At 36.7% G+C, this 20,716-nt stretch overlaps 1 protein-coding gene across 7 annotated transcripts in view; it reads left to right on the top strand.

The window, feature by feature from the left end:
• The window catches only part of SLC44A5 (solute carrier family 44 member 5), a 378,746-nt gene extending 358,234 nt beyond the window's left edge, over positions 1–20,512 (top strand). For 5 of the 7 annotated variants that reach the window (XM_067726591.1, XM_067726587.1, XM_067726589.1 and 2 more), the window contains 6 exons: positions 7,823–7,926; positions 8,995–9,068; positions 9,685–9,755; positions 9,888–9,976; positions 11,315–11,399; positions 14,728–20,511. In XM_067726591.1, coding sequence (XP_067582692.1) covers positions 7,823–7,926; positions 8,995–9,068; positions 9,685–9,755; positions 9,888–9,976; positions 11,315–11,399; positions 14,728–14,840 — 536 coding nt within the window. In that variant the 3' untranslated portion in view covers positions 14,841–20,511. Of the gene's footprint in view, positions 1–7,822; positions 7,927–8,994; positions 9,069–9,684; positions 9,756–9,887; positions 9,977–11,314; positions 11,400–14,727 lie in introns of all 7 variants that reach the window. The other 2 variants (XM_067726594.1, XM_067726588.1) reach the window with 2 other exon arrangements.
• Positions 20,513–20,716: the final 204 nt, after the last annotated feature.

Raw genomic sequence — 20,716 nt, 5'->3', positions numbered from 1 at the left:
ACGTACTGGCTATTGTAAATAGTGCTGCAATGAACATTGGGATGCATGTGTCTTTTTGAATTATGGTTTTCTCTGGGTATATGTCCAGTAGTGGGATTGCTGGGTCATATGGTAATTCTGTTTTTAGTTTTTTAAGGAACCTCCATACTGTTCTCCATAGTGGCTGTGTCAATTTACATTCCCACCAACAGTGCAAGAGGGTTCCCTTTTCTCCACACCCTCTCCAGCATTTGTTGTTTGTAGATTTTCAGATGATGCCCATTCTCACTGGTGTGAGGTGATACCTCACTGTAGTTTTGATTTGCATTTCTCTAATAATTAGTGATGTTGAGCGGCTTTTCACGTGCTTCCTGGCCATCTGTATGTCTTCTTTGGAGAAATGTCTATTTAGGTCTTCTGCCCATTTTTGGATTGGGTCATTTGTTTTTTTAATACTGAGATGCATGAGCTCTTTATATATTTTGGAGATTAATCCTTTGTCCATTGATTCGTTTGCAAATACTTTCTCCCATTCTGAGGATTGTCTTTCCACCTTGTTTGTAGTTTCCTTTGCTGTGCAAAAGCTTTTTAAGTTTCCTTAGGTCCTATTTGTTTATTTTTGTTTATATTTCCATTACTCTAGGAGGTGGATCAAAAAAGATCTTGCTGTGATTTATGTCAAAGAGTGTTCTTCCTATGTTTTCCTCTAAGAATTTTATAGTGTCTGATTTTACATTTAGGTCCCTAATCCATTTTGAGTTTATTTTTGTGTATGGTGTTAGGAAGTGCTCTAATTTCATTCTTTTACATGCAGCTGTCCAGTTTTCCTAGCACCACTTATTGAAGAGACTGTCTTTTCTCCATTGTATATCCTTGCCTCCTTTGTCATAGATTAGTTGACCATAGGTGCGTGGGTTTATCTCTGGGTTTTCTATCCTGTTCCATTGACCTATATTTCTGTTTTGGTGCCAGTACCATATTGTCTTGATTACTGTAACTTTGTAGTATAGTCTGAAGTCAGAGAGTCTGATTGCTCCAGCTCCATTCTTTTCCCTCAAGACCGCTTTGGCTATTTGGGGTCTTTTGTGTCTCCATACAGATTTTAAGATTTTTTGTTCTAGTTCTGTAAAAAATGCCATTGGTAATTTGATAGGGATTGCATTGAATCTGTAGATTGCTTTGGGTAGTAGAGTCATTTTGACAATATTGATTCTTTCAATCCAAGAAAATGGTATCTCTCTCCATCTGTTTGTATCATCTTTAATTTCTTTCATCATTGTTTTATAGTTTTCTGCATACAGGACTTTTGTCTCCCTAGGTAGGTTTATTCCTAGGTATTTTATTCTTTTTGTTGCAATGGTAAATGGGAATGTTTCCTTAATTTCTCTTTCAGATTTTTTATCATTAGTGTATAGGAATGCAAGAAATTTCTGTGCATTAATTTTGTATTCTGCAACTTTACCAAATTCATTGATTAACTCTAGTAGTTTTCTGGTGGTATCTTTAGGATTCTCTATGTATAGTATCATGTCATCTGCAAACAGTGACAGTTTTACTTCTTCTTTTCCAATTTGTAGTCCTTTTATTTCTTTTTCTTCTCTGATTGCCATGGCTAGGACTTCCAAAACTATGTTGGAATAATAGTGGTGAGATTGGACATCCTTGTCGTGTTTCTGATCTTAAAGAAAATGCTTTCAGTTTTTCACCATTGAGAATGATGTTTGCTGTGGATTTGTCATATATGGCCTTTATTATATTGAGGTAGGTTCCCTCTATGCCCACTTTCTGGAGCGTTTTTATCATAAATGGGTGTTGAATTTTGTCAAAAGCTTTTTCGGCATCTATTGAGATGATCATATGGGTTTTCTTCTTCAATTTGTTAATATGGTGTATCACATTGATTGGTTTGCATATACTGAAGAATCCTTGCCTCCCTGGGATAAATCCCACTTGATCATGGTGTATGATCCTTTTAATGTGTTGTTGGATTCTGTTTGCTAGTATTCTGTTGAGGATTTTTGCATCTATATTCATCAGTGATATTGGTCTATAATTTTCTTTTTTTGTATTATCTTTTTGTGGTTTTGGTATCAGGGTGATGGTGGCGTCATAGAATGGGTTTGGGAGTATTCCTTTCTCTGCAGTTTTTTGGAAGAGTTTGAGAAGGATGGGTGTTAGCTCGTCTCTAAATGTTTGATAGAATTCACCTGTGAAGCCATCTGGTCCTAGACTTTTGTTTGTTGGAAGATCTTTAATCACAGTTTCAATTTCATTACTTGAGATTGGTCTGTTCATATTTTGTATTTCTTCCTGGTTTAGTCTTGGAAGGTTATACCTTTCTAAGGATTTGTCCATTTCTTCCAGGTTGTCCATTTTATTGGCATAGAGTTGCTTGTAGTAGTCTCTTAGGGTGCTTTGTATTACTGCAGGGTCTGTTGTAACTTCTCCTTTTTCATTTCTAATTTTATTGATTTGAGTCCTCTCCCTCCTTTCCTTGATGAGTCTGGCTAATGGTTTATTAGTTTTGTTTATTTTCTCAAAGAACCAGCTTTTAGTTTTATTGATCTTTGCTATTGTTTTGTTTCTATTTAATTTATTTCTGCTCTGATCTTGATGATTTCTTTCCTTCTTCTAACTTTGGGTGTTGTTTGTTCTTCTTTTTCTACTTCCTTTAGGTGTAAGGTTAGATTGTTTACTTGAGATGTTTGTTGTTTCTTGAAGTGGGATTGTATTGCTATAAACTTCCCCCTTACAACTGCTCTTGCTGCATCCCATAGGTTTTGGATCATCGTGTTTTCATCGTCATTTGTCTCTAGGTATTTTTTGATTTCCTCTTTGATTTCTTCAGTGATCTCTTGGTTATTTAGTGATGTATTGTTTAGCCTCCATGTGTTTATGTTTTTTACGTTATTTTCCCTGTAATTGATTTCTTATCTCATAGCATTGTGGTCAGAAAAGATGCTTGATATGATTTCAATTTTCTTAAATTTACTGAGGCTTGACTTGTGACCCAAGCTGTGATCTATCCTGGAGAATGTTCCATGCACACTTGAGAAGAAAGTGTAATCTGCTTTTTTGGATGGAATGTCCTATAGATATCATTTAAATCTATCTGGTCTATTGTGTCATTTAAAGCTTGTGTTTCCTTATTAATTTTCTGTTTGGATGATCTGTCCATTGGTGTAAGTGAAGTGTTAAAGTCCCCCACTATTATTGTGTTACTGTCGATTTCCTCTTTTAGAACTGTTAGCAGTTGCCTTATGTATGGAGGTGCTGCTATGTTGGGTGCATATATATTTATAATTGTTATTTCTTCTTCTTGGATTGATCCCTTGATCATTATGTCGTGTCCTTCCTTGTCTCTTGTAACATTCTTTATTTTAAAGTCCATTTTATCTGATATGAGTATTGCTACTCCAGCTTTCTTTTGATTTCCATTTGCATGGAATATCTTTTTCCATCCCCTCACTTTCAGTATGTATATGTCCCTAGGTCTGAAGTGGGTCTCTTGTAGACAGCATATATATGGGTCTTGATTTGGATCCATTCAGCCAGCCTGTGTCTTTTGGTTGGAGCATTTAATCCATTCACCTTTAAGGTAGTTATTGATATGTATGTTCCTATTACCATTTTCTTAATTGTTTCAGGTTTGTTTTTGTAAGTCCTTTTCTTTTCTTGTGTTTCCCACTTTGAGAAGTTCCTTTAGCATTTGTTGTAGAGCTGGTTTGGTGGTGCTGAATTCTGTTAGCTTTTGCTTGTCTGTAAAGCTTTTGATTTCTCCATCGAATCTGAATGAGATCCTTGCTGGGTAGAGTAATCTTGGTTGCAGGTTCTTCCCTTTCATCACTTTAAATATGTCATGCCACTCCCTTCTGGCTTGTAGAGTTTCTGCTAGAAATAAGCTGTTAACCTTATGGGAGTTCCCTTGTATGTTATTTGTCATTTTTCCCTTGCTGCTTTCAATAATTTTTCTTTGTCTTTAATTTTTGCCAATTGGATTACTATTTGTCTTGGCGTGTTTCTCCTTGGGTTTATCTTGTATGGGTCTCTCTGCACTTCCTGGACTTGGGTGGCTATTTCCTTTCCCATGTTAGGGAAGTTTTCGACTATAATCTCTTCAAATATTTTCTCGGGTCCTTTCTCTCTTCTCTTTCTGGGACCCCTATAATGCGAATGTTGTTGCGTTTAATGTTGTCCCAGAGGTCTCTTAGGCTGTCTTCATTTCTTTTCATTCTTTTTTCTTTATTGTGTTCTGCAGCAGTGAATTCCAGCATTCTGTCTTCCAGGTCACTTACCCATTCTTCTGCCTCAGTTATTCTGCTATTGATTCCTTCTAGTGTAGTTTTCATTTCAGTTATTGTATTGTTCATCTCTGTTTGTTTGTTCTTTAATTCTTCTAGGTCTTTGTTAAACATTTCTTGCATCTTCTTGATCTTTGCCTCCAGTCTTTTTCCAATGTCCTGGATCATCTTCACTCTCATTATTCTGAATTCTTTTTCTGGAAGATTGCCTATCTCCACTTCATTTAGTTGTTTTTCTGGGGTTTTATCTTGTTCCTTCGTCTGATACATAGTCCTCTGCCTTTTCATCTTGTCTTATCTTTCTGTGGATGTGCTTTTTTTCCCACAGGCTGCAGGATTGTAGTTCTTCTTGCTTCTGCTGTCTGCCCTCTGGTGGATGAGACTATCTAAGATGCTAATGCAAGTTTCTTGATGGGAGGGACTGGTGGTGGGTAGAGCTGGCTGTTGCTCTGGTGGGCAGAGCTCAGCAAAACTTTAATCCACTTGTCTGCTGATGGGTGGGGCTGGGTTCCCCCCGTGTTGGTTGTTTGGCCTGAGGTGACCCAACACTGGAGCCTACCCATGCTCTTTGTTGGGGCTAATGGCGGACTCTGCGAGGGCTCACGCCAAGGAGTACTTCCCAGAACTTCTGCTGCCAGTGTCCTTGTCCCCACAGTAAGCCACAGTCACCTTCCACCTCTGCAGGAGACCCTCCAGTGCTAGCAGGTAGGTCTGGGTCAGTCTCCTATGGGGTCACTGCTCCTTCCTCTGGGTCCCGATGCACACACTACTTTGTGTGTGCCCTCCAAGAGTGGAGTCTCTGTTTCCCCCATCCTGTCAAAGTCCTGCAGTCAAATCCTGCTAGCCTTCAAAGTCTGATTCTCTAGGAATTCCTCCTCCCATTGCCAGACCCCAGGTTGGGAAGCCTGACGTGGGGCTCAGAACCTTCACTCCAGTGGGTGGACTTCTGTGGTATAAGTGTTCTCCAGTTTGTGAGTCACCCACCCATCAGTTATGGGATTTGATTTCATTGTGATTGTGCCCCTCCTACTGTCTCACTGTGGCTTCTCCTTTTTCTTTGGATGTGGGGTATCTTTTTTGGTGAGTTCCACCAGTGTCTTCCTGTCAATGCTTGTTCAGCAGTTAGTTGTGATTTTGGTGCTCTCGCAAGAGGGAGTCCATCAATCCTTTCTTTCACTAGATCTAATCTGCTATGAATCCCCCTATTGAATTTTTCAGTTCAATTGTATTCTTCAGCTCTATAAATTCTGTTTGATTTTTTTTGGGGGGATATCTTCTATCTCTTAATTGAATTCTCATTTTGTTCATGCATTTCTCCTTGACCATGGTAAGCATCTTTATGACCATTATTTTGAATTCTTTACTAGTTAAATCACTTATCTCTGTTTCAGAAATATCAGTTTCTGGAAATATATTTTGTTTTTTTTTTATTTGGAAAGTATTCCCTTGTTTCTCCTTCTCTTTTTTTTTCTTGACTCTCTGTATTGCTTTCTGTGCATTAGATAAAACAGCCATCTTTCCCAACTTGACAGAGTAGTCTCATGTAGGAGATGAGCTTCATTAATCAGCCCAGCCGAACCTTCTGGTTCTCTCAAATCTTTGTGATTGTCCTAGTCACCATAGTTAGTTTAGTGGCTCTTAGTAATTGAAGGTGTACCTAGACCTGTCAGGGTCCCAAAGTGGAGGATCACAGTCAGAACCTAGATGCCAGTTGATTAGATGCTAAACCCTTAGGCAGCAGCTGGGAAAGTATGTAGATTATCCTTTCAGGGAGAAACTAGGAGGTGGCTTTTGCCTGCACCCTCTGCACTGAGCCAGGATGTATAGCCATGGTCGTGGTGGTGGTGGTAGGGCATTCCTTTACCATTTAAAAATGGATTCTTTGTTTTCTACAGTCCTGTGAGACTCATTTGTGCAAGCCCTATTAGAGCCACACAAAGGGGAGACCATGACTCGGGCAGCAGCTGCAGAAACTGGGGCACCACACAGGTGTATAAGCTCCTTCCAAAGAGATGTTGGTGACCTGCTCCCCCTGGGTCCATGGAGGACCACAGCTAGCTCCAAGAGTGTGCAAACTAGAAGCTGGAATTTTAGGCACAAGGTTGTAAAGTGCACAGTCAATCCCCTCCCAGGAAGAGACTGGAAAATGGGCGTTTTTGCCTGCTCCCTCTTTGCTAAGCCTGGGGGTATAGTGATTGCTAGCATATGTGCCTCTTAAGAACTGCTTCTTTGTTTTTTATAGTCCTGTAGAACTTGTAGAAACAAGCCCCTTTGGCTATCAGAGCTAAGTGTTTTGCGGGGTCTGTCTCTTGGGTGGGAGCCTTAAAAGTTGGAATCCTTGATGTGCTGCCCAAACCCTTCACTCCTCAGGGAGAAGCTGAGAGTTGGGGGTATTGTCCTGATTGCATGGTGTTGTACCAGGGGTAGAGTTTATGGCGAGTGTGTTTCAGCCTTTCCTACCATTTCAACGTGGGATTTTCATAGTTGCCTGATGTGTAGGAGTCACTCAGCTTGTTTCTGGATTTCTCTCAGAGGAAATTCCTCCATGTGTAGCTGTACATTCAGTGCATCTGGGGGAGGAGGGAAGTTCAAGAGCCTCCTATGACACCATCTTTGTCCCTCCTGCAAAGGATTTCATATACATTGCTCTAAAGAACATATATAAATGGTAAATGAACACATGAAGAGATCTTCAATATTAGTCAATAGGGAAATGCAAATCAAAACCATAGTGAGGTACCAATTCATACCCATTAGAATGTCTAGTATCAAAAAATGAAAAATAACAAATTTTTGTAGGGTGAGGATAAATTGGAACACCTGTGCATTGCTGGTGGGAATGTAAAATCACCACTGATTTGCCACTGTGGAAAACAGTATGGTGATTCCTTTAAAAGTCAAAAATTTGATTGCCATATGAGCCAGCAATTCCACTTCTACATATATACTCAAAATAATTGAAAGCAGGGACTCAAACAAATACTTGCACACCAGTGTTCATAGGAGCATTATTTGCAATAGCCAGAAGGTAGAAACAACCCAAATTTCCATTAACAGATAAAGGAATAAGCAAAATGTGACATATACATACAATGAAATGTTATTCAGCTCTAAAAATAAATGTAATAATGAATCTTGACAATTGAATGCTAAGTGAAATAAGCAAGACACAAAAGGACAAATATTGTATGATTCTACTTATATGAGGTATCTAGAAGAGGCAAATTCATACAGACAGAAGTATGACAGAGGTTACCAGGGACTGGGAGAAAGGGAGAATGAGGAGTTATTGTTTAATGGGTACAGAGTTTCTATATGAGATGATGAAAAGTTCTGGAAATTGATAGTGATGGTAATTTCACAAAATCGTGAATGTACTAAATGCTACTGAATTGTACACTTAAAAATGGTTAAAATGGTAAATCTTATGTATATTTCACTGCAATTAAAAAAGTTTTAAAGCACACTTAAAATTTTACTATATTTTTTTGATTCCTAGAGTTTGCAAATCATTAATAGGTTTAAATATCTCCTTCTCATAGAGGCCCAGAACAACATTTCTAAATTCCTAAAATGCTGCCTGAGATGCTGTTTCTGGTGTTTAGAAAAAGCAGTAAAGTTTTTGAACAGAAATGCCTATGTTATGGTAAGTAGCTTATTTTTATTTACTAAACTGCTTCTTTGCAAACCCAAACCCCATGTCTACATTTCCATCTCTAAAGCACTTGTGCATCAAGCAGTTGAATTTATCACCATGTTGTTATAAGAATTTGTGAATCCAATGCATCATTCAGGGCTATGTTTTCCTAGTTGAGACAGTAACTTAACTGTAGTTCATTATTACCTTCAATACCTTTTTGGAGAGGGAAAATATTATTTACCTTAGAAGTATAAAAATGTGCTAGATTGAAAATGATTTTGTTTGTATTTGACATAGTTTAGTGGGAGGAAAGCTTACCTAGTCTATGTTTCACTGTGAAAAGAAAATATTCTTCTAATTCTGGGATTTACATATTTTTAAGGAAGGGTCTATTTCTTTTTATGATTCTTATTTTGAAATGTGTGGGAACTGATAATGCATAGCTGAATTTGTTACTTATTTCCTATGGGAATATGGAGGCTTCTAAAGAGATTTCTTTTTAAATAGGGGATCCAAAAATATTATTCTAAAATTTAGCAGCTACAACCTTATAACACTTGCATATTATCACAGTGATATAGGGTCTGCATGGGTGATTCAAATAGTTATGGACATTCAAAGAGTCATTAATATACCTCCAGTGAGAATATTGTATTGAGCCTTTTAATCAATAAAGCAAGTGTATTAGAAGGCACTGGGTTTCCTGAGAGTAGTTTTTAATGTGAACGCTACAACATTTAACCCATTCAGCAACAAACCATAGCCAAAACACTTCAAAGACAGAAGCTGTGTCCTGGGATTTGAGACGAAGACCTACCTGTTTGAAGCTGTCTAATCCCCATGGAGTTAAGGGCAAATAGCAACAAAAACATACCTTATTGTCAATGACTCTGAGAGTTGTGCAGAGTTGAGGACACACACTGCCCAAGCCTCCCATGAACCCAACTGTTGGAAAAAGGAATGAGAATAACTGTGTGGGTGACAGAATTAATTCATGTTCCTGTCACTGGATTGTCTGTTGGTCTTGTTAAATTACGTTACTGACTCCAGAATAATATCAACTGTCTTCCTCAGATTGCAATATATGGCAAAAACTTCTGCAGGTCAGCGAGAGATGCTTTCAATCTGCTGATGAGAAATATTTTAAAGTAAGTAATCAGGTTGAGCATGGCAGTAGATGATTTGGTGAAGCTTTAGCATCCATACTTCACATGTTGGTGGTCTTATTAGACATGAATCTTATCTTTTATTTTAATAGATTTAAATCTTCACCTTCACACCATTAATTTCTTCATATGTTTTAGAATTATTGCTCCCATCATCCACCTATGCCTTTATACCCACTGGCACTTATTCATTTTTAGTATCCCCTATGCTCAAGAAATTCCCCACATGAACATTATCATCATGTTTCTGACTATTTCCCCCTCCCAAAATTGACAGAGTCTGAGTGAACAAAATCAGAGAACCAGTGCAGCCATCCTCAGGATTCAGGGTATCCCTAGTCCTCGAATTAGAGAGAGAAATGCTGACACCACCAATAGCACCTGACAGCCTTACAATGCCATCTTCTGTTTACTCCATTATAAATAAGTCAGAAAATCATGCCTGGGTTCTAACTTCATTTCTTGCATTTAACAAAGGCCAAATAAAATTTCAGCAAAGACACATCAAAATGAACTCATGAATTATTTACTCTCATAAATTTCTGAAAACAAATATAGTTTAAACACAAAATTATACTTTCTTTTTTCTGATTCTCAGAGTTGCAGTTATGGATAGAGTGACAGACTTTGTACTAATCCTGGGGAAGATTCTAGTTGCTGGGTGTATAGGTAAGTAGTAGTATTAGTAATAGTAGTAGTAGTAGTAATAAGTTTAACATGTGCTTAGAAAAACTTCTTTACTACAAAAAGCTATGTTCCTTTGCAAATGCACAATATACATGTTCTGCCTTTTCACTCTAGGTGTCCTGGCCTTTCTACTCTTCACAGAAAGACTCCCAATGATTATAGTAGGACCAACATCTTTAAATTACTACTGGGTACCTTTGCTGGTAAGAGCTGATGTCTTAGTAAGTTTGGGCTGCTACAACAAAAATACCATAGACTGGGTGGCTTAAACAACAGGGATTTATTCCGCACAGTTCTGAAGACTGAGAAGTCCGAGATCAAGGTGCCCACAGATTCAGTTCCTGGTGAGAGCTTTCTTCCTAATTTGCAAAGGGACACTTTCTTGCAGTATCCTAACATGGTCGAGAGAGATTTCATCTCTCCTGTCTTCTCTTATAAGCGCACTAATCACATTCACAAGGGCTCCATCATTGTGACTTCATTACTTCCTGAAGGCCCCACCTCCAGATGCCATCACTTTGGGGATTAGGTTTCAACATATGAATTTTGAGGGGACACAATTCATTCTATAGCGTCTGGGTAACATTGACTCTGATTTATGAGAAATGGCAAAATAAAAAACCAAAAAGGAATAGGAGAAATAATGATAGCTAACATGATTGGTCTTACTTTGAGGCCAAGCCTCATTCTGCCTTAGAGCTGGGGTCCCTTGGAAGCAACCCCTGAGACAGAGGATTGCATGCAGAAGGCTTATTATGAAGTGCTCTCCTGAGATACACTTGAAAGGAAGTGAGGAGGACAGGCCCAGGCAAAAGAAGAAGCTGACCCATGCGGCAATTATAGCTGAAGCCTCAGACATAATTACAGGAAATTCTGACAAAGGGACTAGGCCTCTGTATGCTGCATCAGGCAACCGTTGGCCAGGGGTTGCCCTCTGAATGATGGTGTAACTTTGGGTGAGGCAGTTCCCTGCAAGAGCAATTCCTAGTGAGCAAAACAGCTGAGTCATCAGCAGCCTACATACATTCCCAACAACTAGGGGATAGATGTGGCATCTGGAGAGGACCTGGGGGGAGCCCTGCGAGATCTATTACAGTATATTAACTCACTCAATCCATGTGTCATAAATACCATTATTACTCACATTCTCCCCTTCCCCACCAACAATCTTATGTAGGAAGCCCAGAGATGTTAGGTGACTTGTCGAGTGAGTGCCTGAGCTGTGATTAAACCTAGGCAGTGTATGCTCTTAACTCCTATGCTTTACTGCCTCAGTGTGCAGGATCCTAAATCTGGGATGTTTTTGGTAGGCACTGGGGATAGTGATAAGAAAATTGGCAGGTAAACTAGTACATTTTGTTTAAATCCCAGTACAAAGGCACTCAAAAACTTTATCATTGAATTTTGTACATTCCTATCTTGAAATCTTTTCCAACACAGAGTATTTCAAAGCGTCCTCATCATGATTTTATTTAAAACTGCATTATTGTTCTTTTGGACAAGTTAATGGCATCTTCATTCTCTTCTCTGCTCATTTACAGACAGTCATGATTGGATCTTACCTAATTGCACATGGATTCTTCAGCGTCTATGCAATGTGTATTGAAACAATTTTCATCTGCTTCTGTAAGTTTTCAGTATATGTGTTTTCCCCCTCTGGTGGATAACCAAAAGATGAAAAGGTTAAGACCCAGTCTTTTAGCTGGCTTGTGGATTTGCTATGACCTGGCTGAAACTGCAAAACAGTTTATTTGGAAAGAGACATTGTCTAGTAGATGCTTTGTAAACGTTAAAGGCTAAGAGATGGAGTTTGCAAAGCACTGGAGGGTCAGGCATCATGGCATGGTGTTAGCATGAAATTATTTTAATTTCTTAATGTTTTCAAATTTATAATAATGATTGGCTTCTGTTGTGCTTTATTAACAACTGAAGACATAACTGGGCTTTGAGGCTGGGCTTTGGGGACTCTGAGGACAGCCTTTATACCTTCTGATAAAGCTAAGCTGGCAATGGTTTCAAAGACACATGGGGCCAATTCACACTGGGTAACACGATGACAAATAGATAGGATTCATAGAGAGGCATGTTTAGGAAATGGCTAGATCAACTCTGACGCGTAGTGTTAAAATACTTCAATAGAGCTTTCATCACTGACTTCTTCACTGTGCTTCTATGTGGCATGTGCACCTCACATATGCAGAATGAATATGTTTTCTATTAATACCTCATCTTTTTTTTTTGCGGTACACGGGCCTCTCACTGTTGTAGCCTCTGCCGTTGTGGAGCACAGGCTCCGGACACGCAGGCTCAGCGGCCATGGCTCACGGGTCTAGCCGCTCCGCGGCATGTGGGATCTTCCCGGACTGGGGCACAAACCTGTGTCCCCTGCATCAGCAGGCAGACTCTCAACCACTGCGCCACCAGGGAAGCCCCAACACCTCATCTTAAAAGCCCTGGAGAACCTAGTGCCCATCAGGAGCTTGATCTGTCCTTACCTTCAACCTAGATAAAGTAGGGTCAACAGGTGAAAGAACAGAACTTGTTAGCCCTACAACTAATACCCCCTGAGAGATTATTTCTCTGGCACATTGCTCTTAAGAGAAGCAGAGAAAACATTCTATGACAGGGCATTACTGAGTGATCTACTTGTATAAAATGAACAGTTTATATTTTAGTGTAACTCACAGCACCAACTGCATGCTGGGGTCAGGAGAGGAGATATATATATATATATATATATATATATATATCTCCCTAAAGATACTAACTTTAGGGAGATATATTGAAGGAAAAAACCTTCTAGAAAATGGTTTGATTTTTTTTTCTGAACATTTAACAAATCAATTTTCAATAACTGGACAAATTAATCAGGAGAACTTTGTGTACAAGTTAGCTCTTCCTCTGGCTATAAATGGAACTGGAATGTTTAATCTTTTCCTAGTGCTTCAGTGGTTTGTCAGGAAAAGCCATCTACAAAATACCACATGAACAAACTTCCGCTCAGGTATGAGGTGGAAGAAGGAGCATGGGAATAAGGTAGCTTAAGACACAGAAGAGACAGAGATCTTGAATGTTCAGAGGTCCCTCCTTTCATCTCAAATGCTAATCATGGGAATGAAACTGGGAGAGCCCACTGGGATCTTCCTGATTCTTGTAATTGAAAAGTTTTCTCAAAATGTATCCTGGGAAATGTTTAGAACCTATCAGTTTCCAATCTTTGGAAGCTTTGACAAATCTTGTAGATTTTAATTTTGACAGTAGATTTTAAATTTGAGCACTAAGAAATGTTTTCCACTCATCTATATTACTAATTGCCAACTTCTTGAAAAGCAGGTATAATTTCAGCCTTATTTAACACATTGTGTGTTGAATGTGAATAGTTTCTTTTTGGATGTTCTTGTCTTTGATAATAAAGAACAAGAGAAGCCAAATTGTATTTTTCTTCCCTCTGCAGCTGTTACTATGGGCAACATCTAACTTTGGAAAATTTTCTTCTTAAATGATACTCTAAGGCAAATTATGATTGTGTGGAACTGTACCTTTTTTAAAAATATATACCTCTTTATACCTATTATCTTGACTGCCAGAAAACTGGTGATTTTAAAAATGCAAACTATTTGCAAACAAACACTTCATTTATAGAGACATAGCATCCTTTCAACATTACAAGGCGATGAGAATTCTGGTCCCAGGATGGGAAAAAAACAATAGTTGTAGATGCTTATTTTCATTATTATGTGATTGATACCACAGTTCCTACCAATCCCTCAAAAGTAATAATGATATAAACATACAACATATGATATGTGATATAAGATATAGAAATATGATTAAGGAAAAAAGAACAAAAATGTTCAGCATCTATCATGTTCCCTTCTTAGCTTTTCATTTTGTATGTGGGGAAAGTCACTGTGAAGTCTAATGTAAAAATCTAATAAACCAATAATCCAACCATTCCTAAGAGAGTATGATGAAAAATAACTTAGATTTATTCCATAAATCTGTGATTATGCTATATGGTTTTATATAATATTTCTTATCCTGTATTTCATAATAAATAAAGGCTAAAATAGCATAATATTTTTAATATACTAGTCAAAACAGTTTCAAGTTGCATTTATATATTTATTGAGATAGATATTATCAGCTGTGAATTATATGTATCTGCAGGAAATTTAATTCCATGCAAACTTCTCCTTGCTTCTCAGCATCATTCTCATGTTTGTCCCCAACCACCCAACAGATGTGTGCTCAGTGAATATCCATCATTTTATTATTAGCCTAAGCAAAGCAGGAATATAAACTCATGTATTACAGAAGTCAGCAAACACTGTATTAGCTTTTGAATATAATCTGAGGTAAACTACAAGGATTTAGGACAGGACACCATTTAGTTAAGTAGGATGAGAACTGAAGTAGGTGTCAAGAGACTGGGTCCTCACCTCATCCTGTTGCCCCAGAGCTTTCAATTTCAGGAGAATCATTTTACATCCCTGGGTCTCAGTTTCTTCATCTGTAACATGAGGGTGTGAATTACCATTAAAACAGACTTTGAACTCTGAAATTCAATTATTCTCTACATTTATCACACCATACTTTTTATTCAGCTTCATCTCAGAGGATGTGGCAATTTACCTCTCTGAAATGAACAGTCGTTAGAATTTAAAGATAACACATTTGAAAGGACATAAAAGATCTTATTAACCTTTAAACTATCAAAATAAACCTCTTTGGAGTGGGTGGGATTTAGGAAGTTTCAGTGCTTCCTGGCAGAGGTTGAAGCTTCTTACTTTGACCAGCATCAGCTACTTAACTGCACTAATTTGTCTTATATTTGACTTTCTAACACTGCTTTCTCTGATTTTTCCCTGTTCGACTCTCCAATTTATAAAAATGCATATAATTGTTCTGCTGCTGTTGCTGCTTTTGCCTGCTTTGGCTGCTGCATATACAGGTGAAGATCTGGAAAGAAATGATGGATCTACAGAAAAACCCTACTTCATAACCCCTACCCTGCACGGAATTCTGAACAAGAAGCAACTAGTTCCCCAGAAGCAGAAAGAGTAGAAAAGCTCCAAACAGTGCCATTCATTTTTAAGTAGAAGTTTTGTAAATTAGGTCATTTGTATTTGAAAATGATGCTTTTAAGTAATGTGAAATGTCAGTGCTTATTCCTAAAAAGCGAGAACTTGGTACCATCTGAGGTATCAGGCAATTGATGACAGTAGCCTCTGTGAACTAGGATACTTTATAGTGGTCCCAGCTGAAGAGCGAGGTGTAAATGTCACACATTTTTTTAAAGTCTATAGCTGAAAGTGTTTCCAAAACTTTTATAACTTGGCATGCTGTTTCCCATTGCAGCATTTTGATAGCCTTTCTTTTTATAAATGTATATTTGTAAAGGGTATTCAGGAAATTTTTGAAAGCACTATAAATGTGTAATCAATTAGCCATAAAAAGATTGATTTATAGTTAACCAGCATATGGTACTAAATTTGTAAATATGGTGCTATGGTTATATTCTAAACTGTGATTAAACTTGTATTAATGGTTCCCTAGGAAGTATATTTCAGTAAGTGATTCGAGACCATAACAAACATATAGACGTTAATGTTATACAGGTTCCATAGGCTGCATTACTAGGTAAAACTTACTGTGGAACCTTCATAGGCCATTTTGTTTTAGTGAAATTATATCTATAGTGAAGTTGAATCTGAGTTCTGGAATGTCATTTCCAATAATATGAACCTCTGGCCACCATGAAAATATTCTGAGCAGAACTGAGATGGCCACATAACTCATGCCATTTGTCTGTAACCCAAATAGAGATAAATCCCTATTTTCCTATGCCCATCATATAGAAAATGGGTATGGATCTGTTTCAGAAGAGTGATTATATCTGTTATGAGTTTCTAGATTAAAGAGATGATGTGGCTTTTTTCTATAAAAAGTTTAATTTTAGCTTAACTTTCGGTGAAGAAAGAGAAAAGATAAGAAAGACACTTCAGATTTTACCCTAAGGAAATATTAGCCCTTCATAGGTACCTCATCTTGTACCTTTACAAGAGGCATACTGTAGGTTAGGAAATCTCTTCCTGAAGGGTTTAGGAGGAGAGTTACTTTCATACTCCACCCTTGCTGGCCAGAGCAACAAACCAGGCTCTGGCGTAGCAAAGCATGAATCAGACGCTCACGTACTTTGCCTATCCATCTCCTATGTGCAAGTGCATATGACATGGCAAACAGTGTAACAATGTACCCCAAAAGGAGCATTGAATCAATAGTATCCTTTTGGCTTTTACACTAAGTTTGTGTATAAGGATTATTTATGTCTTGACAGAAAGGAACATGTTGATCTAACATTTTGATCTGATATATGATCCATGTATCCAAGAAGAGAGTCAGAAATGTATTATTGTTATAAATATAAATGGTAATTTATTTAATGACCCTGAAGTGTGGGAACCTAGATTTAGACTGACTTCATAGCAGCTTAATAGCAAGAAGCTAATGAATAGGGGAGATTTTCAAAATATTGGTCCTTCTATGGCCACCGTCTTGCTCTTGGCTTGCTTTCTTGAGATTACTGTAATCAAAAGTGTCATTTGGCTTCATACCTTGGCTAATACCTTCTTCACTCTCATGCTCCTTGAAGTATAATTCAGAGAACAGTGATAACCTATCTTTCTAGATAGTTATTATTTTATTATTCAGTAATACAGGGTTCACAACAAAAATCTAGTAAAATGGTTACCTCTAACTTAAATATTGAAAAATTATAAGGAGTAAGTCCCCTTTTAGGAGTAGTTGAAAAATTCATAATGATGAAACAATTTTAAATTTTTTGTGTACGTATCAGAATCACTCTGAGAAATTGTTATAAATATTGATACATGTGCCCCCCCCACCCCAAGAGATTCTAAGTATTTGGGTGTGGGGCAGCTTGTGAATTATTATAAAGTTCTCTAGTGATTCTGATACACATAAAAGTTGGAAAATCACTTGCATAAAATATAAATCAACATGTGTGAAATCATTTGGCCTATTTTTTCCTTATAAGCCTGGCTGTTCTAGGAGTTAGAAAATTGAGAAAGACAAAGGAGATTAATTTGGAGAATTCTAACAATCATAACTTCTGTATTTTAGATCCTTGGTACTAGATGGGGGCCCATGTTTTAAATGCTTAACATTTAAATCTGCTGATTAGACCAGAAAATTCTCCACAGTAAAAGTATTCACTGAACTATATGGAGATAGATACATTCTAAACTTGGCTATATTTTAATAATATAACCCTTGGTTGCAAAATCATAGGAAAAGCAATGTCGTTTGGTTCAATATTCTTAATAAATATTCTTTAAAAATCTCTAAGTATAGAAGTTTTAACTATATTATGTGCTTAATTCTAGTTAGAAAAATATTTTTCATTAATTACTTCTTTGTATAATTGAAATATAGAGAAAAATGAGTTGAGAAAAATTTAAAAGCCACTTTCTTATAAAGAAATTAAGATAATAACTGAAAAAACAGAGCCATACTTCTAAAAATTTTGGGTTCAAAGATTTGAAATATATTGAAAATTTACAAATCTTTAAAAAAAAAAAAACTGTACCACCTAAATTGTTGCTCGAAAAACAAAAGCAATCTTGAACTAATATGGTAACTTAGAAGGCAAGTTGAATACATCATACTTTTTAGGAATTTGAAGGTGAATTTAGAAATTCCTCATACATCTTGTTTTTTGTGTAGTTACATTTGCTCTCTAAAAGAAGATAAAACTTATTTCCTTAATCATGCAGCTGAGAGGCACGTGCTATTGGCAGAATCAGACCTGGTACACAGAATGAGATAATATCTTATTGATATAATAACAAGGGCTGATTGTTTTCTCATAGTTATGTTTACAATAATGTTGATGCCAAACTATGCTGTTTTTTAGAATAACATTTTGAACTGCTGTAAAGCAAGTATGCAGCAGATGGCGATGTTACTTCTCTTACAGTTTTGCTTTGATATTTACCCTGTGCCATTCTTCCTCCTAGTGGAAGATTTAGAAAGAAACGATGGTTCTGCTGAAAGACCCTATTACATGAGTCAATCTCTGCTGAAGATTTTGAACGAGCAAAATGCACAAACTAAGAAGCAGTAGAAGTGCAAACTCTGGTCATCCTGCAGCGGTGTTACCTTTCCCTCATCTGCTGTGTATGTGCTACACTTGTTTCATAAGTGCTTTGTGTATGGAACACTGTATTCACGACCTTGTTGGCTTTTATTTGCATGTTTTATACCAAAGCTTATACTGTAATACGTGAAGCCATCAGAAGTTGCAAGGGAATTGTTAATAACACGGAACATTTTTTATACTAAGATCTTTTGTTTTGTAATTCATTTTTAAATAGAATGGCTAGGATGTTTTGAAAATGCTAGTGAATATGTTAATATTGTTTTAAATATTAGATTGAAAAATGATACGTTATTTAAATTGGTAGCTCCTAATATATTTTTAAAATTACAACTAAAGGACTTCTGCAGGGAAAATTGGTAAACAAAGTAAAACAGAAGATTTTAAAGTTTTCCCCACTCCTGTTTGACAATAAATCGGTAAAAGGAGCGCCACATTCCAGATTTTGCTCTAAGTATAGACTGTTTCCTATTAAACAAATTGTCAATCATCCAGCCTTTACGACTTAGTCCTCTCTGACAAAGTGCCTTACGGCTGTTTAATATTACCCAGCTTTTGTGGGCAAGTTTACACACATTGTTAAAAAAAAAAGAATCCTGCAATGTTTAGTGATTAAAACAAGTCTTCTTGCATTTGTTTTTTTCTTAGCTCACTGGTTGAAAACCATTTGTCATTTCAGTATGTTTGATATCCTCACTATATAGACTACATTTTGCAGCATAAACAATTTCCCTTGCGCCTAGTGGACATTCATGAATGTGTACTACACGCAAGAAAAAAACCTGAAAGGACACTTGTTAGGTTTGTTTTTTTTACTAAAAGTGAGTTTAAAATGTAATCTTTTCTATGATAGATATTTGAAAATACAATAGGTATAAGACTACATTTCTCAGTGTTTTACACAGATTGGAAAGGGAAACTTGAAGAAATTACAAAGGGAAACTTTACCCCTAGAAAGGGTGCTCACAGATGTCATGTACTGAATAGCTCCATTTTAAATGATTGTTTATTATCATCAATGAGCGTTCTATGTATGTTATTTCCATTTTCTAACTTTTGATATGAAATAATCAGTTTATTCATGTTACTTTTTATTGTGCTAATATGAACAAGAACATAATTTCTAATTCAATTTTAAATAATTTTATTAGTACTAACTTTAAAGAAAATGATTTCAGTTTGTTACTCAGTGTTACAGAAAGAGTCCATAAAACATTCACCCTAAGGGAATGTCAATCACACAATGATAATTTGTGAAAGCTTTGAGACTCTATAGTAAGTTCCTAGCAGTTTATCTATTATATTTAAATGTGACTTTGGATATTCTTTTATGCCAAAAACGAACTCATATGAGCACAAGACAGTCTGAGCTCTATAGTCAGTATGCTTCTGCTGTGCAGAAATATTAGGAACATATTGTCTAAATATCTTTGATAACTAAACTGTTTAATATTTAATGAAATTTGTTGTTACTCATTGTTTTAAATCTATTTGTTTTTTCTTCTAATAAAGATTTAGATAAGAAAAAGCTCTTTGCTTTTTTATTTCTTTAAGCTAGAAAAACCCATCTATCATCATGACAAAATCTCCTCTGTATCAAATATCTAGGTTTTTTTTTTAAATCTAGATTTATCTTTAAACTTGTTTTCCACTTTTTCTCTAGCTGTGCACTGATTGCCAAACCAAATAACTGAAGCTGATAATTTATACAAAGTAAATAAGTCAAAGCTAAATGGATAAGAAATGGAGTTTTTTAAAAACCCAAACAACAGCCTAAATTAGTTAGTTGGTCTTTGTTTTAATTTGCCAAAAGTTTGCTCAGTCCCACATTTGGTTTGGCCAACATTCATAAGAAGCAAATCTCATCATTTTAAAGGCAGGGATAAGTTTACAGAATATAAAAAATGTGAACACAAATTAATAATACTTTCTAAGGCAAGATTAAATGTCCCTATCGCTGGTTTAGCTCAGGCTAAAAATTTTCTTAGGTTCGGATATTCCTTAACAAATCTATGAGTCTATTTTAAAATTGAATTAATTATATGTTAAATCTTAAAACTTAATTTTTCTTTAAAATTTAATAGGTTTCTTTAAATGAAAACATAAATGTTGCAGTTTTCAAGGTTGTTTTAAAATGTCCTATATTGGGACTTCCCTGGTGGCGCAGTGGTTAAGAATCCGCTTGCCAGTGCAGGAGACACAGTTTCCAGCCCCGCTCTGGGAAAATCCCACAGGCCCCAGAGCAACTAAGCCCGTGCGCCACAACTACTGAGCCTGCGCTCTAGAGCCCGCAACAAGCCACAACTACGGAAGCCCACGCGCCTAGAGCCCGTGTTCCGCAACAAGAGAAGCCACTGCAATGAGAAGCCCGTGCACCACAATGAAGAGTAGCCCCCTCTCGCCACAACTAGAGAAAGCCTGCGTGCAGCAATGAAGGCCCAATGCAGCCAAAAATTAATTAATTAATTTTTTAAAAAATAAATAAAATGAAATAAAATGTCCTATATCTAATAAGATATTTGTTAATATAGCTACTGGTTCTTTTCTTATTTAAAATAAAAATATCATTTGGTTTCCAGAAGAAATCCAAACCTGCTTTATATTTTAATAAGTCCCACTTTTAGATGATAAAGCACTGATCATATTTGTAAATAAATTGTTTGAAATTGGACTATGACTGATTTGATTTTTCTATGTGCCTAGAAAGTTTTAAAAAGAGTTTGTGAAATCACACTATTAAAGGTTCTGTAGGATCATCAGG

Source organism: Pseudorca crassidens, chromosome 2, assembly GCF_039906515.1.
Source record: "Pseudorca crassidens isolate mPseCra1 chromosome 2, mPseCra1.hap1, whole genome shotgun sequence".
Classification (NCBI taxonomy): domain Eukaryota; kingdom Metazoa; phylum Chordata; class Mammalia; order Artiodactyla; family Delphinidae; genus Pseudorca; species Pseudorca crassidens.
The sequence above is the reverse complement of the archived record's forward strand: the minus strand, read 5'-3'. Positions and strand labels throughout refer to the sequence as shown.